This window comes from Aquarana catesbeiana, linkage group LG09 (genome assembly GCF_042186555.1).
Source record: "Aquarana catesbeiana isolate 2022-GZ linkage group LG09, ASM4218655v1, whole genome shotgun sequence".
In the NCBI taxonomy this organism is placed as follows: Eukaryota; Metazoa; Chordata; class Amphibia; order Anura; family Ranidae; genus Aquarana; species Aquarana catesbeiana.
Window position 1 is genome coordinate 43913066 of NC_133332.1, and position 25303 is coordinate 43938368.

At 42.8% G+C, this 25303-nt stretch overlaps 1 protein-coding gene across 1 annotated transcript in view; it reads right to left on the reverse strand.

The window, feature by feature from the left end:
* LOC141107154 (zinc-alpha-2-glycoprotein-like) overlaps positions 1-23473 on the reverse strand; it is a 35650-nt gene extending 12177 nt beyond the window's left edge. The window contains exons 1-4 of the mRNA XM_073597900.1: positions 23358-23473; positions 15863-16120; positions 14232-14507; positions 10266-10541 (exon numbers count right to left, since the gene is read on the reverse strand). Coding sequence (XP_073454001.1) covers positions 10266-10541; positions 14232-14507; positions 15863-16120; positions 23358-23421 — 874 coding nt within the window. The 5' untranslated portion in view covers positions 23422-23473. The remainder of the gene's footprint in view (positions 1-10265; positions 10542-14231; positions 14508-15862; positions 16121-23357) is intronic.
* Between the last annotated feature and the right edge of the window lie 1830 nt (positions 23474-25303).

Sequence of the window (25303 nt, forward strand, 5' to 3'; positions counted from 1 at the left end):
GCCAAATATAAAACAGAGTATGTAACTAAAGCCCCCACACCAAAACCTGTAAACTCACCCGCCCTATCACCCGAAGCACCCCCCCCTTATGTGATGGTTAAAAAGGAGGATGGAACATTGGGTCCATGTCTTCAGCTGTATCCATCTCTGGATCCAGCAGTATTAGCTACCATGGTATATAGTGCAGCTGATCAGGCACAGGTTACACGATGGGAAAACGAAAGTAGAAACAAGGAAGAGGAAGTCCGGGTAGAAGGTATACGTAGGAGGGAAGAAGAGAGGATTAGGAGGTTGGATCCGAAGGAAAGGGAATTAGAAGAGAAGTTAAAAGAGTTTAAGAAGAGAAAGGAGGAATTAGAGGAGAAAATGTCTAGGAGGGAGGAAGAGCTAGAACATTACAAAAGAGAGCTAGATAAGAGGGAAGGTGAGATGAGAGAGTATTCTGCGATAACTAAGGAAGAAAGGGATGGAATGTCCCTGGAAAAGGGAGAAGAGGAAGGAGTCAGGAAGTTAAGCCCCAAGGAAAAGGAATGGGAGGAGAAACAGAAAGAATTTAATAAAAGACAGCAGGAAGAGGAAGAAAGGATACAAAGGAAAAGGGAAGATTTAGAGGCGTACGAGAGGAAACTAGAGAAAGAAGCAAGAAGGATTAAGGAGGCCAAGGAAAAGATAATTTCACAGCCATCCACCACACTCAGAAGCCAAACAAAACCAGCCATAAGCCAGAAACCCCCACAGGAGGAAAGGGAGCAGGGTGAATCCTCTACTGAGGAAAGAGAAATAGACATGGAACAGGAAAGTCTAGGTGCCGCCTTTAAAGCACCACTCATGCATATAGGGGAGACGGTAGTGCATATTCCCCTACCCCTAGGCACACTGTCAAAAATAAAGGAGTTGTGCCCCAGCCCAAAGAAAAGCCCTAGGGAGGCTGGAGCTTTCCTTGCAAAATACAGTGCAGGGACTAGCCTGGATAAAGAAGATATAGCGGGGATCCTTAGTATAGTTGACCCTGACAGCCCAGAAGGGCATCCCGTAGAGGCCTTATGGACAGCCCACATAGAAGAAGATAAAGATTGGGTATCTTTTTGGAAAGGTATGGGGAATCATTGGTCTACCATATACAAGGGTTCATCTGCACTTCAGGAACTTGTCCTAGCAAAACAGGGACCGAAGGAAAAGTTCTATGAATTTTGTACCCGGGTATATAGTCTGTGGAAAGCAGTAGATAACGCCAACCCCCAGTTGTTCACCACCACCATTATGGCTGGTGGCGATACGAAGGTGACACAGTTGCTTAAATTCACTAATCCAAAGTGGGCAGAACAACCCCCAGATGAATTTATGAAAGATGCTAGGTCACGAGAAACATCAGGGGTATTTGAACAGAAGGGTGGCATTTTTCCCTCCCTGACACCAACCCAGACTCTGCCAACTGGTGGGACTCCGCCCACCCACATAATGACAATGCAACCTTATCCACCAATGCAATCTTATCCCCCAAATCAGGGTTACCCACCAGACCAGGGGTGCTTTAACTGTGGGGAACTGGGGCACTGGAAGTCCCAATGTCCCTACAGAATTAGAACAAACGCCCAAAGAGGAAGGGGTAGGAATCTTAACACCACCCCCCGTCGCCTTCAGGATATCAGGTATCCTCACCCACCACAACCCCAACCACCCCAACCACAACCCCAATACCAGCCTCAGCCTAACAGACCACCCCCACGCATTCCGATGCAGTGGCCATCCGCTCGGCGGACACCACAATAGGGATGCCAAGAGTACGTCCCGTCCCTCAGCCTTGTGTGTTACAATCCATCGTGGAAAAGTCTTCCGCAGGTACTATTGCGGGTAGACAATCACCTGATATGTCTATTGTTGGATTCAGGGGCTACATTCAGTAGTTTGAATGATGCCATATATGACACACCGCACTGCACTGAGGGAAACTCTATTGGTATAAATGGGACATCAATTACCCACCCCATCACTCCACCATTGCCCGTGGCTACTCCAGAAGGGCAGGAACTGTGTACCCAGAGTTTTGCTGTCCTTGTGGATTGTCCAGTATCTTTAATGGGGAGGGACCTACTCTCAAAACTGAATATCACCATTAAATTTGACAGAGGGGGCTCCCTCACTGCCAGCTCACCGTTCTGTGATTTACATGCTCCAAAGAGACACACTTTCAGGGGACTCTTTGCATCATTGCCACCCACTCTAGAAACACATGCTATATGGGCAGACAACAAAGGGAGTGTGGGTTTTATTAACTGTACACCCTACACACCACAAATGCGTCCAGACGCTGAAGTACAATATCACAAGCAGTACCCCCTGCCACTTGAAAAAATTGAAGGCATCACACCATTAATCAATGATTACATAGCAAAAGGGATTCTGAAACACATTATAAGCCCCTGGAATACACCAATCTACCCTGTGAAAAAGGCAAATGGGGAATGGAGGCTTGTACAGGACCTAAGGGCCGTGAACAAGCAGGTTATACCTCTGCCACCTTTGGTAGCAGATATTTCTTTCATCTTTTTGAAAATACCTGCTGATTCCCTTTGCTACACAGTAGTAGACCTGGCGAATGCATTTTTTAGCATCCCGATCGATGAAGGGGTATTGCCCATGTTTTCATTCTCATGGGGGAGGGGAAAGCAGTTGACCTGGTCAAGATTACCTCAGGGGTATGTGGACAGTCCAGCAGCCTTCTCCATGGTCCTTAATGAGACAATTAAGTCATGGACTGCTGAGCGCGGGTCGGTACTAATACAGTATGTGGACGACTTGCTCCTGTGCAGTCGATCTGCTGAAGATTGTGCGGTCGATTCCACATCTCTGTTACATCACCTGGCCAGGTCTGGCCACCTAGCATCACGGAAGAAGATACAATGGTGTCAAAGTCAGGTAGAATACCTGGGATGCATTCTGAAGGAGGGAACCAGACTGGTATCCCCCAAACGTGCCGCAGCCCTGCAGGCTCTCAGTCCTCCAAGAGACAAAGCAACTTTGCTCTCATTCTTGGGCGCAATCGTATATTGCCGCCAATGGATCCCAGATTGTTCATATTATGATGGCATTCTGAGGGAGGCTACCTTGTCCACCGCCCCAAAGACAGTAGATTGGACAACAGAAAGGCTCTGTGCTTTTCAGGCCTTGTTACAAAGTCTGACTCAGGCCCCCGCCCTGGGATTGGTAGAATATGGCAAGCCCTTTCAATTATACTGTGTGGTATCGGGAAATTCCTTTGCTGCGGTTTTGACACAGCAACATGGAACCGGGTACCGACCAGTCTCCTATCTCTCAAAAAAGTTGCCTACCCAAGTACAAGGGATGCCATCTTGTCTACAAAACCTTGCTGCTTGTGCTATGGCAGTTCAAGAGGCTAACAAATCAGTATTAGGCCATGAATTGACTCTCTACACTACTCATTCAGTAACTCACCTCCTGCAAAACATGAACACGCAGCATATGACAGCACAGAGGCTTAGTGGGTATGAGATCACACTTCTGAATACTGATAACCTCACTCTCAAACACGCACCACCAAGTAATCCCACCGTCCGTCTTTTACATTCTTTGCTCAGGTTACCGCGAGACCCTGATCAGAAGCACAATTGTGTTGAACAGGTTGCAGCAATAACCAGCCCTCGCCCAGATCTCACTGACATTCCCCTACCAGGAGTACAGGACGTCTTCATAGACGGCAGTTGTACTCGCCCCTCTGATGCAACATTCCTGACAGGGTATGCTACCTGATGTGGTGTTGGAAGCAAAAGCCTTACCACCCTCCTCAGCACAGGTAGCAGAACTGGAGGCGCTCACAAGAGCTTGCATACTTTTCTCTGATGAGGAGGTAAACATCTACACAGATAGTAGGTACGCTTTTGGCGTAACGCACGACTATGGCGTAATCTGGGCGAATAGAGGATTTAAAACCGCTGACAACAAGCCAATCGCTAACTCTACACAAATTAAAGCACTCCTGCAAGCGATTCTTCTCCCAAAGAGGATAGCGGTCATCAAAGTAAAAGCACATTCATCGGATAACAGCAGAGTTTCCAAAGGAAACGCTCTGGCAGACAGAGAAGCGAAAAAAGCCGCTGCCCTATACATTGGTCAGCCAGCTCCCACAACAATGTTCTTCAAAGAACATTTTACATCACCCAACTTCAAAACCGTTGTGGCACAAATACAGGGATTAGCTACAGAAGAGGATGTTTCTTTTTGGGTCAAGGATGGCTTGACCAAGGACCAAGAAGGTCTTTGGTCAAAAGAGGGGAAGATATTGGGCATACCAGAATCAAGCAGTGTTCTCATACTTTCCTATCTCCATGGTCCAGGACATATAGGTACCACCGCCCTAACAAACATGTACACAAAGTCTTTCTGCACGAACAACTTAAGTAAACAGGCAAAACTCCTCACCAGCAGTTGTCTAACCTGTGCACAAAACAATGTCCAAGGGAAAAATCATGGATTACATGGCCACCTGCCCTCACCCCTGGGTCCCCTAACAGATTTGCAAATAGACTTCACACACATGCCCAAACAAAGAGGTAATTTGAAATGCCTTTGCGTAATCGTATGCAAATGGTCAGGCTGGATTGAAGGAATTCCATGTACAGGTGAGACTGCCAAAATTGCTGCCAAATGCATACTGAACCATTGGGTTTGTAGGTTCGGAATACCAACGGCCATATGGTCAGACAGAGGGCCTGCCTTCAGCTCCTCTGTTACACAGACTTTAGCTAAGCTACTAGGCTTACAGTGGAAACTGCACATCCCTTACCACCCACAAAGTGCAGGAGTAGTGGAGAGAATGAATAGGAACATTAAGGACAAGTTAAAAAAAGCCACGGGGGGCACCATGAAAGGATGGTTGGATTACCTTCCTTCTGTCCTATTTCAGATCAGAACAACACCACATGCTAGAACAAAACTCTCGCCCTTTGAGATCTTAATGGGAGTTCCTGCAAACATAGAGCTGCCCCTCTTAGATCAAAACACTGACATTAACATCTATTCTCAACAGGAAATGTACGTGAAAAATCTGGTAAGTATGCTACAGGATATGAACGAACAAGTTTCTGTCACCTTTTCTCCTCTTTCAACAGAACCTACTCATCCCTTCATCCCAGGAGACAAAGTACTGGTGAAACAACTGGCACACAAAAAGAAGGTTGGACCCATTTTCTCTGGACCTTGGAGAATAGAGAAGGTTTCCAGAACTGCTGTACTGACCGATCTAGGAAACACCTGGATCCACGCCAGCCGGTTAAAGAAGTGTCCACAGCAACCCCAGACCCCTGACCCTCCTCCAGCACCCCAAGACTCCTCTGACCAGGAACAGCGACCAGATTTGAAGGACATTCAAGAAGGCATAAAACAAATCTCTCGGACCAACGAGACGAATCCCCCACCAACAGGAAGAAACAAGAAACAGAACTTTGTACACAGTACCTGACAAAATGATTTCCACCTTTGTGTCAGGAAAAACATTATGCTTCTGGACATGTCTGATTCTGATAGTATTCATACCTACTTGGTTAATAACAAATTGTGTGTACCATCCAGAAGATTTAGGGTCACTAGAAGGGATATGTGGAAATGCACAGACAGCCAATACATCTAGTATAAAATATAAAAGAAGTATATCCCCCACTGAACCCCCTTCAGGTTTCACTGACAAGATGTTGTTGTTGAGGTTTAAGTACAGTTATGCACAGAAGTCTGGTTTTGAGAAATGCTGGATATGCAGCAAACTCCACCCCAGTACAGCCAGAATCCCATTGATGGCCATTCCCTTAAACATCACTCCTTTTTTGAATGGAACTCCCCCTAGTTCTTGCCAATGTCTTAGAAGTGGCAATGACAATTTTTACCATACTGCTTTTTATATTGTTCTTGTATGCATGCTTCATGTTACTTAAATGCCTCTACAAAAAGGGTAGCAAAGCACCTTCCGAAACCATGAAGCTGACTTCCATTACCAGAGATCCCACGGTATGGTACGAGAACCAGGGAAATGAGGCCGAGGAATACGACTCCTTAAGGCATGATGAAAAGGTAGCCGAGGAATATGACTCCTTGAGGCGTGACGAATAGGTAGAATGACCATTTCGATGATATCGAATGGTCAAAGGGAGGATTGTAAGGAGATTCCATATTACATTACATTATTGATTAATTGATTAATTGTTGATTTCACTCTGTTCATGATTTCACATTGCTTATTTTGCTTTAACAATCAGAAACATATCTTAGTATATTTTTGATTAAGATCAGACTGTCTTATGATTTACTGAAATATCTCATATATGTCTTTTCCTCTTTTTCTGTGTTTATTTGAGGAAACATCTGCTTGTGGTTTTGTCTCTGTATTTTTTAAAGAAGCTGCGGTTGTCCAGCAGACAAGTGACAGAGGATGAGGAATGTTTTGACCTATTAACTTGAACTACAGGGGTCACCCTTTTTGATATCACAAGATGTAGACACTATTAATGTTTAGAAAATCACAAGATTGGGATATGTTTGGAAATTACCGAATATGCTAATATGTATTATCATTTTGATTGGCCCCCAAATTGTGGGCAGAGTCTTGTAAAGACAGCATAAAAAAGCGAATCTAAAAATAAAGACTTGTAATCATTTTCAGCATACCTATGTGTGTATGTGTCTTTGATTAACCGCCGGCGAGGACCTCCACTGAGCCACATCCCCAAGAGCCTAGGCCACAAGGAGAAGACGGGCGCCTAACAAATATGAAAGCTCATATGAGGATTTAAACCCCGTTCACATCTAGTGATTTGGGGTCGCGGGCGGAATCAGCGCAATTCTGCCTGAAATTCCAAATCGTACTGCAATCCTGGCAAAATGCACCTTGCATTTGTGTCCCATTCATTTTTAATGGCTCCTTAAATGGGGTGTCGTTTTGCCGCAATTGCCACGCAATTGTGGGCGACAAGCTTCGCACGATGCTGTTTGTTTCGATTGCTGTGCGATAAATCGTGCTACAATCGTGGCAAAACTGCACCGGTGCTATTTAAAATTAATGGCACAGAAACACGTGTGGTGCGTTTTGCCAGGATTGCAATGCGACTTTGGAATCACAGGCAGAATCACATCGATTCCGCCTGCATTCCCTTATTCCTAGAATCAGTTGTGCTCATAAGTTTACATACCCTGGCAGAATTTATGATTTCTTGGCCATTTTTTAGAGAATATGAATGATAACACAAAAACATTTCTTTCACTCATGGTTAGTGTTTGGCTGAAGCCATTTATTATATTATTAATCAACTGTGTTTACTCTTTTTAAATCACAATGACAACAAAAACTACCCAAATGACCCTGATCAAAAGTTTACATACCCCAGTTCTTAATACCGTGTATTGCCCCCTTTGACATCAATGACAGCTTGAAGTCTTTTGTGGTGTTTGTGGATGAGGCTCTTTATCTTTCTCAGATGGTAAAGCTGCCCATTCCTCTTGGCAAAAAGCCTCCAGTTCCTGTAAATTCTTGGGCTGTCTTGCATGAACAGCACGTTTGAGATCTCCCCAGAGTGGCTCAATGATATTGAGGTCAGGAGACTGAGATGGCCACTCCAAAACCTTCACTTTATTCTGCTGTAGCCAATGACAGGTCAACTTGGCCTTGTGTTTTGGATCATTGTCATGTTGGACTGTCCAAGTACGTCCCATGCGCAGCTTCCTGGCTGATGAATGCAAATGTTCCTCCAGTATTTTTTGATAACATACTGCATTCATCTTGCCATCAATGTTGACCAAATTTCCTGTGCCTTTGTAGCTCACACATCCCCAAGACATCAGCAATCCACCTCCATGTTTCACAATAGGAATGGTGGACCTTTCATCATAGGCCTTGTTGACTCCTCTCCAATTGTAGTGTTTATGGTTGTGGCCAAAAAGCTCAATTTTGGTCTCATCACTCCAAATCTCTTTGTGCCAGAAGGTTTGAGGCTTGTCTCTTTGCTGTTCGGCGTATTGTAAGCGGGATTCTCTGTGGCATTTGCGTAGTAATGGCTTTCTTCTGGTGACTCGACCATGCAGCCCATCTTTCTTCAAGTGCCTCCCTTTTGTGAATCTTGAAACAGCCACACCACATGTTTTCAGAGAGTCCTGTATTTTACCTGAAGTTATTTGTGGGTTTTTCTTTGCATTCCGAACTATTTTCCTGGCAGTTGTGGTTGAAACCTAGTTGGTCTACCTGACCGTGGTTTGGTTTCAACAGAACCCCTAATTTTCCACTTCTTGATTAGAGTTTGAAGACTGCTGATTGGCATTCTCAATTTCTTGGATATCTTTTTATATCCCTTTCCTGTTTTATACAATTCAACTACCTTTTCCTGCAGATGCTTTGATTCTTTTGCTTTTCCCATGACTCAGAATCCAGAAACCTCAGTGCAGCACTGGATGAAAGATGCAAGGGTCTGCCATGAGTCCAGAAACTCATTGACCTTTTATACACACACACACACTAATTACAAGCAAACAGATCACAGGTGAAGATGGTTACATTTAATAGCCATTCAAACCCCTTTGTGTGCATGTTATCAGGCTAAAATCACCAGGGTATGTAAACTTTTGATCAGGGTCATTTGGGTAGTTTCTGTTGTGATTATGATTTAAAAAGAGTAAACACAGTTGATTGATATCATTGTTATCATTCATATTCTCTGAAAATGGCCAATAAATCATAAATTCTGCCAGGGTATGTAAACTTATGAGCACAACTGTATTAACAGGGCCTAAGTGATTGGGGTCTTATCTAATTTAATACCAACTGTCATGCAGGTTAAACTGTTTGCCCTGTTTTGTACAGATTAGATTGCAGCCATACGTGGAGGATAACACATGTTGAAATGCCCTTCCGCCATGTAGAATATCACACTAAAATGTATTTCCAGCTGCAACCAGGAGGGGGGTGTAGAACTCCACTATTGTGAAAATTTACAGAATGTGCAGAATTGCATTTTCTTTTTCTTTTGTTCTTTTTTATGCACAATGGATCTGTTTAAAACTCATGTATAATAATATCTGACCATATGCTGTGCATTTCCTGAACTATAGCTTGCATTTAAAATGGAAATCTAAACATGTTTTTTATTTGTGGGAAGGGATTAGAACAGGGGTACTCAATCTTCTAAACAAATGGCCAGTTCATTGTCCTTAACAACTTAGGAGGGTGGACTCAGTGGGAGCCAAAACATCCCAGGGATGGGGAGCAGTTGATGTAAAAAAATGGAATAGTGCCCCATCATTGGTGTTAGTTGAAGGAAGAGTTCCTTATCGTTAGTGTCAATAGAAGGGCTAGTGCCCCATTATTGGTTTTAGTGAGAGGAATAATGCCCCATTATTGGAGCCAGTTGAAGGAGTATTGTCCAATCATTGGTATCTTTGGGAGGAACTACGACCCATTATTGGAGTCAGTTGGAGAAATAGTGCCCATTAGTAGTGTCAATAGGAGGAATAATTCCCATCCCCATTATTGGTGTCAGTGAGAATAGTGCCCATAGTTGGTGCCAGTGGGAGGAACAGTGCCTCATCATTACAGTCAGTGGAAGGAATAACGCCCCATCGTTTGTGTCAATAGAAGGAACAATGCCTCATCATTGGTGTCAGTGAGAGGAAAAATGGCCATAGTTGGTGTCACTTGGAGGAATCATAGTTGGTGCCAGTGGAAGGAATAATGCCCCATCGATTGTGTCAATAGAAGGAATAGTGCCCCATTGGTGGTTGTAGGGGAAGAAAAAGTGTCACATCAATGGTATCAGTGGGTGATGGGAGGAATAGTGCCCCATCTTTGGTGTCAAGTTTTGCCCATTTTTTTGAGGCTTAGGCATTTTTTTAAACTATTATTAGCCAATGGAACGCTTGTAACTATGGAAAATAACACATGGTGTGTGTTTCTGTACATGTTTACGCATTTTTCAAGTCTCATTGATGTCTATTGGGATCAAAATTTCTTGAAGCTTGTAGCTCATGTACTTTTTTGAGCAGCAAACTTCAAGTAACACTACGCTCAGATGTAAACAGGCACAATCAAAAACCATGGGATTTTGGATGTTGAGCGTTTAGAAGCTTTGAGCTGTAAAATCTTTAGGTGTGAATGGGGCCTTAATTATTAAAAAAAACATCCCCAGAATGTTTATATAGCATTTTGGTGTAGCCAAACAAAAACGGATATACAGTATTTCCTATCACTCTTACCACAAACGACAAGATGTACTTACGCCAATGTTGTCTCACCACCACTTCCAGACTGCTGTGGTTGACCTCACAGGTATATAGATCCTCATTAATTGGCGTTATATTGAGAGTTGATAAGGACAAATAGGTTTGGTCCGGAAATGGCAGAGTCAGTCTCTGTATCTCCTCCTCTGGGAGCTGCTGACCGTTTCTCCACCACTTCAAGGAGATGTCCTTGGGGTAATGACCATAAGCCTTGCAGGATAGCATGACGATATCACTGGATATAGATCTTCCTGTGACTCTTACAGTTGGCTTCTCTGTAATATACATTGGGTGTACATGGGGTCAGATATAAGTTATAATGCTAGCTTTACAGGGATTGTGCAGTGGTTTTCTACATATTTTACCAGTAGGGGGAGCTTTATGTGTTTTCTGGAGCCTTCCTACCAACCTTTGTAAAAAAAAAAAAAAACCTTTTCTTTACAGGGCTCAGTAGCTAAAGATGAAATTTACACAAACAAGTAAATGAGTAAATGTCATGTCTTCTTATTAGTGATGTCATCTAGGTTTCATTCAAGGACAGAGTGTCTGAGAGGAGACAGATACAGTGCCTTGAAAAAATATTCATACCCCTTGAAATTTTCCACATTTTGTCATGTTACAACCAAAAACATAAATGTATTTTATTGGAATTTTATGTGATAGACCAACACAAAGTGGCACATAATTGTGAAGTAAAAGGAAAATGATAAATGGTTTTCAACATTTTTTACAAACTAATATCTGAAAAGTGTTGTGTGTTTGTATTCAGCCCCTTTTACTCTGATACCCCTAACCAAAATCTAGTGAAACTGTCCACCTGTGTGTAATTTAATCTCAGTATAAATACATATGTTCTGTGAAGCCCACAGAGGTTTGTTAGAGAACCTTAGTGAACAAACAGCATCATGAAGGCCAAGGAACACACCAGACAGGTCAGGAATAAAGTTGTAAAAGTTTAAAGCAGGGTTAGGTTTTAAAAAATATCCCAACTTTTTAACATCTCACGGAGCACTGTTCAATCCATCATCCGAAAATGGAAAGAGTATGGCACAACTACCTAGACATGGTCGTCCACCTAAACTGACAGGCCAGGCAAGGAGAGCATTAATCAGAGAAGCAGCCAAGAGGCCCATGGTAACTCTGGAGGAGCTGCAGAGATCCACAGCTCAGGTGGGAGAATCTGTCCACAGGACAATTATTAGTCATGCACTCCACAAATCTGGCCTTTATGGAAGAGTGGCAAGAAGAAAGCCATTGTTGAAAGAAAGCCATAAGAAGTCCTGTTTACAGGTTATGAGAAGCCATGTGGGAGACACAGCAAACACGTGGAAGAAGGTGCTCTGGTCAGAGGAGACCAAAATTGAACTTTTTGGTCTAAAAGCAAAATGCTCTGTGTGGCAGAAACCTAACACTGCACATCACCCTGAACACACCATCCCCACTGTGAAACATGGTGGTGGCAGCATCATGTTGTGGGGATGCTTTTGTTCAGCAGGGACAGGGAAGCTAGTCAAAGTTGATGGGAAGATGGATGGAGCCAAATACAGGGCAATCTTAGAAGAAAACCTGTTAGAATCAGCAAAAGACTCAAGACTGAGACCTTCCAGCAGAACAACGACCCTAAACATAGAGGCAGAGCTGCAATGGAATAGTTTAGATCAAAGCATATTCATGTGTTATGCCACGTACACACGATCAGTATTTTGGTCGGAAAAAGATATGATGGCTTTTCCAACGGGATTCCGCTCAAGCTTGCCTTGCATACACACGGTCACACAAAAGTTCGCTAAACTTTCGACCGTCAAGAACACGGTGACGTACAACACTACGACGAGCCGAGAAAATGAAGTTCAATGTCTGAGCATGTGTAGGAATCGCATTTTGAGATAGGAACTTTTTCCGAGCGAAAAATTGAGAACATGCTCTCAATATTTTGCTGGCTGGAATTCGGCCAGCAAAAGTCCGGTGGAGCATACACACGGTCGCATTTTCCGACCAAAAGCTCTCATCGGTCTTTTGCAGGTCCCTCCAGCCCTCTCTTAAATACTTACCGGAGTCATCTCTCGATCCAGTGTTGTGCCCATCTGCAGCAGCAGAGCTCTTCTTTCCCTTCTTCTCCCAGGAGGATCGGCAGCAGCGGAAGCCATTGGCTGCTAGACATGTGCAGAATAGAAAAATGAGTTTTGTTTTGTTTCCGATAGATTCATTATGTTACTAATTTTGTTTTGTTGATTCATTTTGGAATTCCTTTCATTTCATTCAGTTTATCAATTTTCTAACGAATTCCAAATTTTCTTAATGATTTGATTTCCGATCATTCAAAAAATTAATGACCGATTCGAATTCTGTGTGAAGAAAAGCTGGTTGTTAAGGAGTGGGCAGGAAGGCTGTTGGGCCTGGTATGGATTGGGGGGGGTGCTGTTTTTTTTCTGACTTTTCTATTGCTGGTATTCTTTGGTTTACATTTCATTTCTCAGCAGGGAAGCCCGCTGACAGCTGATGAGTCAATGGTCGTTAAGGATGAGGTGGCTGGTTTCCCGAATCGCTCCTTAACAACCAGCAATTCTTCACACAAATTTGAATCGGTCAATATTTTTTTGACCGATCTGGATTTGAATAGTTCTGAAAATTTGGAATTCATTAGAAAACAAATAAACAAAACAAATTTCAACAAAAAACAATTTCATTCGGAGATTTAGATATTTCCGAATCTCCGAATAACCAAAAATCTGTCAGAATTTACATTCAGACCGAAACGAATTGCATATGTCTATTGGCTGCTGTTGCTGTGATTTCAACCTGTGAGCACAGAGTGGGGGGTAGAGTTGATCTGAGCTCTGTGTGTGTATTAATGAACAGCTTGCTATGGGGGCACACTCAGAAGAGGAGGAGAACTGACAGGGGACCCCAGAAGGTTCAGGGCTGCTCAGTACAAAACTATTGCACAGAGCAGGTAAGTATACAATGTTTGTTATTTTAATAATAAAAAAAAAACTTTAGAATCACTTTCATTAAATAAAAGAATTAAGTGAGCACTATTATAGTTTTTTTTCTTCTATGTTGTAATATACATTTGACACAAGCTGAGTTGGCAATTTTCCTTTTGGATTACTAAGGGATGGCACCAGACCATATCAATAACCCCTACAGGGGAAACAAGCTATATCAACCTCATGTTACCTTAGAGGTCATGCCACTAAGATAAGCAGATTGGAGTGTCACTAGGTGAAGCCTTTTGTACCACTTGGAATTGGACTTGTATTTTATTAACTGTGTATGCATTGGTGTTATTTTAGCACTTTATGAATGTTGTTTCCTTTTTCCAAAAATCTTACTTTAGTTATTGACAGCTAGCATGGCCCTGCTCTGCTCTGCCTCCTCTCTTTTTAGCAGCCTCAATTGTCAATGGACACCATGTCTATAAACTGCTGGTATAGGCCAAAAGGAAACATAACATAAGTTGTTGTGATCTGTTATATTGTTTTTGGTGCTGCTCAAAGTAGAGGTGAAAGTTTATCCCTATGTCTCAGAGTATGGGGTGCAGGAATATCCTGATACCAATTCAGAGGGCTAGTAAACATAAAAAGTTAAGTATTGCTGCTACTCCCGACCAGCCCAGGTGAATAAATGATAAAGGAGCAACCTCAGCCTATATGGAGAAACCTCAGCCTATATGTCTCCACCACAGCACACACCCTGATGCATTTCACCCTGTCCACTAGGGATTAGTTACAGGCTCCTAGGCTGGTCAGATTCACACAATCCTTTCCTTTTAACAGAAGTTCATTGTTGGGGATTACATATATTTAAATTTGACCTGTACAGGGAAAATAGCTTTTTCTTGTCATGACCTTTTTAAAAACTAGAACAAAGACCACGCCAACAATACCACTACAATGAAAAAAACAAAAAACAAAAAAAAAAAACACAGTGCACACTGTACAGCCCCATTGTGAAATCCTCACCTTTCTTGCCTAATGTGCAATTTCTGAGAGACTTCAGCCACTCAATGTTTGACATGCATGTATCCATGAATTCCTTTTTAACATCTTCATTCACCGTCCTATTGGAATTCAGGGTTTCTACAAAGATCTGAGCCTCAGGGGTTTCAGTTTCCCAGACTACGGTTTCTATGTCGAAATGGGCGAAGAGTTTCCCATTATAGGCTTCACTTAAGAATCCCTCTACTGTTCCATTGTCGTAGAGCGTACAGCCTTCCTTCTTCTGGAGTATATCATATTCTGCAAGAGGAAACAAAAACAGATCGTTTGCTATCGCTCCTATGTGGATCTAATTGGGCACAATTTGGACATTTTCACTTAGGGGTGTACTCACTTTTGTTGCCAGCGGTTTAGACATTAATGGCTGTGTGTTGAGTTATTTTGAGGGGACAGCAAATTTACACTGTTATACAAGCTGTACACTCACTACTTTACATTGTAGCAAGGTGTCATTTCTTGAGTGTTGTCACATGAAAAGATATAATAAAATATTTTTAAAAATGTGAGGGGTGTACTCACTTTTGTGAGATACTCCATATCAACAACAGCAAGTATATAAACTGTGCACCACAAAAAATTGGGGTCTATTAAACATTTGCTGCACAAATATCACAAAAAATTATGCAAACTGAACTAAATTTCACTGCATGTTTTCAAATATATAAAAGTGGTTCTACAGGTTAATCATTTGGATTAAGGTGAAAATTTACCCCACCAACCCCCCCTAATCCTTACCTAAACTGAACCACGATCCAGCGCTGTGCAACAGAGCAGTTGTACTCTGTACAAAACGAACTGCACAGTGGAGGTATATGTATGTTATTTAAAAAAACAAAACAAAACAAGGGTTTACAACCCTTTAATCTGCCTGTGGATGGTACCAAGTCAGCAGGTGACCATACTGCCTGGACAGACTGGGTCTAAGGAGGTATGTCAGTGCATAAAGAGGCCTTTGAAACAGAACACTATCAATTTATTCAGATACCTCAAATCCAAACTTAAAGTGGAACTTCCACTCATCTGATTCCTCCCCCCTCCTGTGCCACAATTGGCACCTTTCGGGGGGGAGGGGAGAGAGGATACCTGTCTTTGACAGGTATCCTTTTCCACTTCCGGGAGCCTCAGTCATGGATATTGACGTCACGGCTGGGGCTCCCTCCTCCTCTCTCCTCCTTCCCCTGTCGCCGGGCCAGTAGGAGAGAGGAGCAGGCCTCACGCATGCGCAGTAGGGTTCCCGGCGTGAAGCCGAAAGGCTAGACTGCTGGGTACCCTTAAATGCAATGGTGGCGGCAACACCCGACAGCTGATGGAAACATCAGCTGCAGTGCCAACATGGTTGGACTCCAGGACAGGTACGCATCCTATTCTTAAAAGCCAGCAGCTGCAGTATGTGTAGCTGCTGGTTTTTAATTTTTTTTTTTTTGGACAGACCTCCGCTTTAATTATCCATCAAAATATCACTGCAACATTGAAGAAGAAGAAAGTGCAACAAATGATAAGTGATGGTGGACAAAATGATATCAAACCTTATCACAATGCATAATATTGGAGAATGGCAGTTTATTAGCATCAAATGTTTTCAGTGTCTAACTCACCTTGGCTGAAGTTCAGCCTGTTAGTTATAGACTGTAAATATCTTTGCATAGTCAGCTGAGAACTTATTTCATGGAGGTTAATTCGCCAAAGGTTGACACCGGAATTTTTGAACCATGGAGCTCGGATATCCAGGAACCATGTATGGCTGTCGTAACAGTAGAGAGTGACGTCATCCAGTACTCTGCATCTGGAGTACAGGGGGAGACCAGGCAAAGGCTTACTAAGGACTGTTGTGAAAAAGACATGCTTATGTCTGCCTGATGGGGAAAAAAAAAAACAGGATTAAGTTATTACTTTATCACCTTGTATTGTTGTCAGCATTACTTACTGTATCTTTGTTAATACCTGCATGGCACAAAAAAAGGTTGCTTTACCATTATTGGATGTTTGGCCTAGTCAAAATAACTATATATTCAAATATATACTGTATGTGATCACATACAATTATGATATATATATATATATATATATATATATATATATATATATATATATATATGTGTAGCGATACCCCTGAAGGAGCTGCTTAAGTTTGTTCAGTCCGTTACTCTGCCCTTCAACCCCAGGAATTGTCTCAGCCCCTATTGGCACACCTAGCAATGTGATTAATAGAATACCACAGTAATGACACACAGACACAGGTCAACTGTTTAAAGCAGACCTTCATTCATTTTTTCAATTTTCCATCTATTAAATCCTCTGCCCTTGTTGTTTTAACTTTGGATAGTAAAACATTTTTTTCTGCCGGTAAATACCGTAAAAAGCCCACTTCCTGTTTCTTGTCTGGTCATTAGCCTAGGCTTATGACATCATGCACAGCTCTCTCTCTCACTCTACTGAGAGTTAGCCAGGAAGGGGGGGGAGTCATAAGAGGGCCAATGAGAGCTGCAGAGCTGGAGGTGTGTCTGTGTAAATCCAGGAAGTGAACAGACAGCAGCTTCAGCTGCCCACAGTTAAAATGGCTGCAGCCAGACTCAGTGGAGGGAGATTTCTGCAGCAGATTTGGCAAGTACAGAATCACAGTATATATAAAATAATATGCAAAGTGGTTGGAGGGAAGCTTCAGAAAGGCATAGAGGTTTTTATTACAAATTATGTGAGCAGACTGCCGTTCCTCTTTAAGTCCTCTCAAATTGAATTAGTCAGCGAAAGGACTCAAAAGGATATTGGTCATGTATAAACAATCAAGACTTGGCTGATATAGAATTTAAGGAAATCGGATTAACAATTAACCAACAAGTAAATGATACTTACATATACCTAATAATTATCACTAAACAGTAATAGAGAATTTCTTCCAATAGGCTAGTGATTACTGTAAGTATTATTATTACTAAAGAGGTAATCCCAGGTTGGCCTATAGTGCCTTAAAACTCCATGTGGGATAGAACAATATAGAAACCAGTGATCTGACCCCTTTAAGAGCAGTAAACAACAAGTGTCCTAAAAGCAAGGCCTTGCACTGTCTTCACCGGCACATTGGAGCTCATAAACAAGAATTATTTAATGCAGGAAAGTGACGATCAACAAGGCAAGATAACGGATTCTGTCTTATAACAATTCGCTATGTGACCCAGGTTTACATTGTCTGTGCATAGGGTCCAGGGTGTGATCTGTATGAAAGACAATAGAATCTGTGGGCGGAAGCCCCCACACCAATCCTGACAGCGCTCAGCAGTTCCCCCACAGGGGAAGGTGATCCACAATTCTCCTTGGTGCAGATGAACAGAGATGATGGTCGACCTGCTGTCTCAGTGAACCGTCTGGTTCCACAATATTCAGTACCGCTGCACACTATCCTCCAGGAAAAGGGCAATGTCTCTTCCTTTTGGGCTGGAGCTGGATCTGTTGGCTGTATACTGAGCTATAGGCCGCAATCCCCTCACACAGCGGCGAGATGGTGCCCACGCGATGAGATCCAGGAAGCAAGAGGGCTTGGGCCTGTTCTGCAGATTAATTTATAGTTTCCCCCACAATTCTTCTCTCTTTCTGCTGTGCAGGCCTCTTTTAAGAGTCAGTGAGGCCGCTTTGTGATGGGACTTCATATCCCATAATCCTGCTGCTGATTGGCTCTCGCTCCCTGCCAATAGAGAGACAGGAGAGAGAGATCAGAGAGGGTGGTTGCCTGTTTGTGCCAGGAGAGGGAGGGGGGACAGGAAATCCAGCTCGTAGATACTGGCAAGCACATTCTCCCTCTCTGTGTGAATTCAATCCTGTGGCGGCCAGCTTTGAGCAGTATCCGCTACACATATACTGTATCTCACAAAAGTGAGTACACCCCCCACACTTTTGTAAATATTTTATTATATCTTTTCATGTGACAACACTGAAGAAATGACACTTTGCTACAATGTAAAAGTAGTGAGTGTACTGTGACAGACCTAGCCGGGACAGAGGCTTTTGGAGGGGACTGAATGCCAGCCTCTTGCCGACCGATTATGGGCCCTGGCATTTGGGGGAACAGTGCTCGTTGTGAGCTGTATGCCTGGGGACCCTGGAGGTGGCTATACTTTAGATTCAGGTCCATGTCCCCCAAGACACACAGACTCTGGGAACCGTGGATTTTAAGGGAACAAAACTCTTTGTGAGGTGAATGAGAAATCTGTACTAATCGGACTCAATGCTGTATATATGTATATATAATGTGTGCTGTCTCATTGTGTTGTGTACTATTTGCTGTGCTAGTTTGGGGTGGGGCTGTATTCCAATGTTCTATTGTGTCTGATATTCTGGGATGTTTATCTCTATAGAGGGAGGGGGGATTCCTCCAGCAACCCCCTGCTGATAAGACTGTTTACTTATGAGAAGTTTGAACACACCTGGCCTGTGTGTCTATTGTCATTGGACAGTTTAACCCACCCTCTTTTCCAAGGGTGGGGGAAAGAGTCTCTGAGTTATTTTATCTGTTGTATCCATGTGTGATAATAAATGAGTTGATTCCTGGTCGACCCTCAAGACAGAGCTTTGTCTCGTATTTGGGGGTAGAGTTATTCGTATGGGTTTCTTGTTCGGTTGATCGAAGTGTTTGGTAGCTGCCTTGGTGTTTGGGAAGGGAATGTCCTTTCATACTCGGGGTGTCGTTACATGTACAGCTTGTATAACAGTGTAAATTTGCTGTCCCCTCAAAATAACACAAAGCCATTAATGTCCAAAACGCTGGCAACAAAAGTGAGTACACCCCTAAGTGAAAATGTCCAAATTGGGCCCAATTAGCCATTTTCCCTCCCCGGTGTCATGTGACTCATTAGTGTTACAAGGTCCCAGGTGTGAATGGGGAGCAGGTGTGTTAAATTTGGTGTCATCGCTCTCACTCTCTCATACTGGTCACTGGACGTTCAACACCTCATGGCAAAGAACTCTCTGAGGATCTGAAAAAAAGAATTGTTGCTCTTCATAAAGATGGCCTAGGATGCAAGATTGCCAAGACCCTGAAAATGAGCTGCAGCACGGTGGCCAAGACCATACAGCATTTTAACAGGACAAGTTCCACTCAGAACTGGCCTCGCCATGGTTGACCAAAGAAGTTGAGTGCACGTGCTCAGTGTCATATCCAGAGGTTGTCTTTGGGAAATAGACATATGAGTGCTGCCAGCTTTGCTGCAGAGGTTGAAGGGGTGGGAGTCAGCCTGTCAGTGCTCAGACCATACGCTGCACACTGCATCAAATTGGTCTGCATACCTGTCATCCCAGAAGGAAGCCTCTTCTAAAGATGATGTACAAGAAAGCTCGCAAACAGTTTGCTAAAGACAACCAGACTAAGGACATGGGTAGCTACAGTTCATTGAGGAAACCATGAATGCCAACATGTACTGTGACATACTGAAGCAGAGCATGATCCCCTCCCTTCAGAGAGTGGGCCGCAGGGCAGTATTCCAACATGATAATGACACCAAACACACCTCCAAGACAACTACTGTCTTGCTAAAGAAGCTGAAGGTAAAGGTGATGGACTGGCCAAGCATGTCTCCAGACCTAAACCCTATTGAGCATCTGTGAGGCATCCTCAAATGGAAGGTGGAGGAGTGCAAGGTCTCTAACATCCACCAGCTCTGTGATGTCATCATGGAGGAGTGAAAGAGGACTCCAGTGGCAACCTGTTAAGCTCTGTTAAACCCCATGCCCAAGAGGGTTAAGGCAGCGTTGGAAAATAATGGTAGCCACACAAAATATTGACACTTTGGGACCATATTAGACATTTTCACTTAGGGGTGTACTCACTTTTGTTGCCAGCAGTTTAGACATTAATGGCTGTGTGTTGAGTTATTTTGAGGGGACAACAAATTTACACTGTTATACAAGCTGTAATTTCTTCAGTGTTGTCACATGAAAAGATATAATAAAATATTTACAAAAATGTGAGAGGTGTACTCACTTTTGTGAGATATATATATATATATATATACACACACACACACAATGTATACACACATACATACAATACCTGTTCAGCACTAATGCTTCTGTTGGATAGCAAACTCACAAAATTCACTGCAGCTATGCCATAAAACAATTGGAGTGTCATTAGGTTATTTTCTTTCCATGTCAAATGCTATTCTTTATTAGATCAGAGTGAAAAGGAAAATACCATATTATGAACACTAGAGGGAGCTGAAGATCATAGTAAATAAGCATTTATTTATTCTTGTCATCAGCTCCATCTAGTGGCCATAATACTGTATATACCTGAGTCACTTATTCTGTATGAGGTATAAAATTCGACAAAAGAAAATAGAGTAATGGCATTTATTTTGCCCCCTTTCACGCAGGACGAATGTACATGCAGTTTCAAAAGATAAGCTCTGCAAATCTTCTCATGGGGAAGATGTTCCAGTGACCTCTGTCCAAGAGGGGCATTTCCGCACATTTCAAAGATATCCTCTCACTTCCAGTCTTCATGACAGGGAGTGAAGAGAAATATCCCTAGATGGCATTAAAAAAAATGATAGGGGGTTTAACCTTCTCTTACTCCACCCAAAATTAAAAAAAAAAAAAGTTTTAGCTTTAGTGGTTGTAAAGGCAGAATTTTTTTTATCTTAATGCATTCTATGCATTAAGATAAAAAGCCTTCTGTGTGCAGCAACCCCCCTCAGCCCCACCTAATTCTTACCTGAGCCCATCTAGATCCAGCGATGTTGCACGAGTGTCTCCCGGCTGCCCGGGACTCCCCTCCTCATTGGCTGAGACAGCAGCGGGGCGCTACTGGCTCCGCTGCTGTCAAAGTCAGTCAGCCAATAAGGAGAGAAAGGGGGCAGGGGTGCAGGGGGCCGTGGCTCCATGTCTGAATGGACACAGGGAGCAGTGGTTCGGCTCTGGTGCTCCCATAGCAAGCTGCTTGCTGTGGGGGCACTCAACAGGAAGGAGGGGCCAGGAGCACCGAAGAAGGACCAGAGAAGAGGAGGATCTGGGCTGCTCTGTGAAAAAACAACTGTATAATAGTAATAACATGTTTATTATTTTTACCTAAAAAAAAAAAAAACAGAAAAGTGGATGTAAACCCTCACATATACCCAGTAAAGTGAACAGCCTCGGATGATACACAGAGATGAAACAAATCTCTCTACATACGTTTTACATTTATATCTGCTGTCTTCATCTGTATATATTAGAGCTGCACAATTAATCGTCAAATCGTTATTGTGATTAATCCTCAAGAATCGTTATCGCGATCTTGACTAAAGTGTTTCACAATTCTTTCTATGCAAGGAATTCTCTCTGCTCTTCTGAAGCCACAGCCCTCAAAAGAAAGGAAGAGAAAAACCTTCAGTCTGCCAAGAAACAAAATATTCTTTATCAGTTGAACTTAAGTATAAACATTGTAACAATTTGCCAATGGAATAGACTTCCTGTGTAAGTGAAAAAAGTTTAACCACTTAAACACTAAACCTTTTTCTGACATTTGTTGGTTTAAAGTTAAAATCATTTTTTTGCTAGAAAATTACTTAGAACCCCCAAACATACATATTTTTTTTAGTAGACACCCTAGAGAATAAAATGGTGGTTGTTGCAATATTTTATGTCACACTGTATTTGCGCAGCAGTCTTTGAAAAAAAAAACACTTTAATGAATTAAAAAAAAAAAAAAAAATCTAACCAGTAAAGTTAGCACATTTTTTTTTTTTTTTTTGTATAATGTGAAAGATTTTACGTCACGAGAATCGTGATCTTTTTATTCTAAGCAAAAAAAACGTGATTCTCATTTTGGCCAGAACCGTGCAGCTCTAGTATATATCCTTTAGAAAGTGTTCTTCGTGTTAAAGTTTTTCTCTCCCTGGTTAGCACTGGGAGTGGATTATTGGCATACAGCCAAGACAGCTGATTGGAGGAAAGGCACACACCCCCTTTCCACATAGGCAAAGGAAGAAAGTAATGTGCACAGCTCTGCTCTTAGACGCTTAGGGCCCTTTCACACTGGGGCGGTTTGCAGGCGCTATTGCGCTAATAATAGCGCCTGCAAACCGACCCGAAACAGCCACTGCTGTCTCTCCAGTGTGAAAGCCCCGAGGGCTTTCACTGGAGCGGTGCGCTAGCAGGACAGGAAAAAAGTCCTGCTAGAAGCATCTTCGGAGTGGTGTGTATACCGCTCCTTCACCGCTCCTGCCCATTGAAATCAATGGGACAGTGCGGCTATACTGCCGGCAAAGCGCCTCTGCAGAGGTGCTTTGCGGTGGTTTTTAACCCTTTCTTGGCTGCTAGCGGGGGGTAAAACCGCCCCGCTAGCGGCCGAATACCGACGGTAAAGCGCCGCTTACAATAGCGGTGTTTTAACACCGACGCCGCCCCCGCCCCAGTGTGAAAGGGCCCTAAGCCCTGTGCTAATCTATTTATAGCAACCTCCCTTGACACACACTTCTATCTCCCGTCTCAGAGAACGTGTGAGAAGTTATCAGATTGATAACAGAGCTATGGTGCAAGAGACAGCTACGGGACATAGTTCTTTGGAGAGAGATAAGTCAACACTGCAGATATATGTGCCCAGCTCAAATTTCATGAATCAGGTTTACATCCACTTTAATACAAAAATAACTGCAGTGCCACCCACTGGAACAATCTGGCATCGCAATGCTACCAGAAAAGACAATTATTCCCTATGGGTTCAAACGTACCTTTGTAGTCACACTTTAGTTCTCAGTCCTTCAAAGAACAATAGAATCAGGATTTGCTATGGGGATGTGGGAGGTGGATCTACATTCCCAGAAATATCCTTTAAATGTCCTCCTGACAAGTTCCCCCAGATACTGGGTAGGAAAGGGTATACTGAGCCAAACTAGGATTGTCGGGTATTGCCCTGCAACAGGACAATTTGAAGGTGGTGTGCAATATTTGGCCCCTGCTAAGCATTTACTTCAATGGTGAGAGCAGCATAGTCCAAATATTGGCCAGAACAATATGGGACTAGATGTGCTTTCCATCCATTAGAGGAGCTGATTTTTCATTGAAAATTTGTATTCTAGATCAGTACAAACAACACAGACACACTACTTATATCAGCCTTACCACCACCGACAGAACAGCTCCATGTAAGGACCATCAGGACAAGGAGGACAAGCCGTGTCCCCATCACAGCAGAAGATAGTCCAGGACTTGATGATGTCCGAGCAGAATCTATTCTCTCTAATAAGACAACCTCAGTTTTGATCTGTCTTTAGACAGTATGGGGACAGATCCAAACACCATTTACTACCTGAGCAAACAAACAAGGTGTGTCTCTGTGTACCAGTCAACAGTCAGGCTTAAATGGGAATTCAATTTTGTTAAAAAATAAAAAAATCCACATATAAAATTTTCACACAAGCATTTTTTAATGTTTAATTAAATTAGACAAATTTAATGTTATTAAAAAGTACCAAACCATTTCAATATGCAGCTGCTGGAATACTCTTAAAAATTCAGTGCAATATGGCAAACTGAAAGTGTTCTGTACACCATTGGTGCACATAACTTCTCCACCCCCAACAAAAAAAAATGTAATTCCCTGTTTGTGGAATTGGGATGATTTTCTCAGACCTCTGCACTAAGATTCATTTTAGGCATCTCCTGCAATAGGAATGTAATTTTCACTGAATTACTCCATAAGGGTTAACTACTTGTAAAGGTTTGCAGACACTGCTATTTCCTTTATTGGAACACTGAAAGTGCATCAGGTGATTTTATTGCACCAGACGCTCCCATTCAGGAATCAGTTTTGCAAGAACATTGTGGAACAAACAGCTTTTTCTTCAGAACAACATAAGATAGGACTCTGCTACAAATTTTTGGGTAAAATCTTTGCAAGGTTCATAGATCACCTAGATGGGATTGTTTTTTTTTTTCTCAAGTGGAGTTACACTTTAGGCTTCATGTGCTCTGGACGTTTTGCTAAGGCCGGCCATACCCGTGCCGAGTTCTAAAACCACACCTTTGAATAGTTGTTTGATTTTCAACCATTTGTGAAGCCGCAGCAAGGGCTGATTTTCATGCTGCCATTGGGCATGTTGGAAATTTTTTGAAATTTCTAATCAATGATGGGAGAATCGTACTAGAAATATAATAGAAAAAGAAATAGGCATTAGCTGTGACCTCAAAAGAACAGAAGACTCCAGGCCACTAATTTTTTATACCGTAAAAACATGTGATGATATTAAAGACTTGGTTGTTTGAATTTCGAAATAATGGTTGGTGCCTCAACTGCAAACTAAGCGCTTGGCTCATGCTTGCGATGCAGTCCCATCGATTTAACGGCCGAGATTTAACTGTCAACTCAAAGTGCTGCGTTAAATTTGCAGTGGCTGCTATGCAAGGCATCACAGCAATGGCATGTGAACGGCCTTTCCCGGCTGTAGAATTTAGGTGGGTGGTCAGGAGAAGGTAAAACCAGTCCCAGGGCCCTTGAAGCCCAATGGTGTCCTCCAGAGTTAAGGACAACTGACATCCCTCAGTGTAGAGTGGGTACACGGCATGGTGGGTGTAATGCAAGATGAACAGGTGGGCACCAGACACTTTTTGAATGCAAAGAGATTTATTTCTCTTAAACAGAACTGTGGGGGAGATGATTAGGGCCAGGACACCCTTATGTAGACGCAATGTTAATTGACAGACTCCAAGACTTCTATAGGTAGACAGCTATACAGGTGAAGGCCTCCAGCCGGACACCACTTCTGTATAGGTAGGACCACTGTCTCCTATCGCAACAATCTTGTAGCTGTTACTAACATTAAAAGGTATTCAACTTTCTGCAATATGAACAGTTCTCTTTACCCCACAGTCACTCACTGTGAGTCTTCACTCAACAAGCTCCCAGTCTCTCTCACTAGACTTTAGATCCACTAGCCACTGGATCCCCTAAGCTCTTTCACTGTAGCACTCAGTATCTTCCTCAAGCTTCACCCCCGCCTCACTGCTGGGTCCCTGTCTTGGCACTCACAGATACTCTTCAAGCTTCACCCCTGCTGACATGTTAGGTC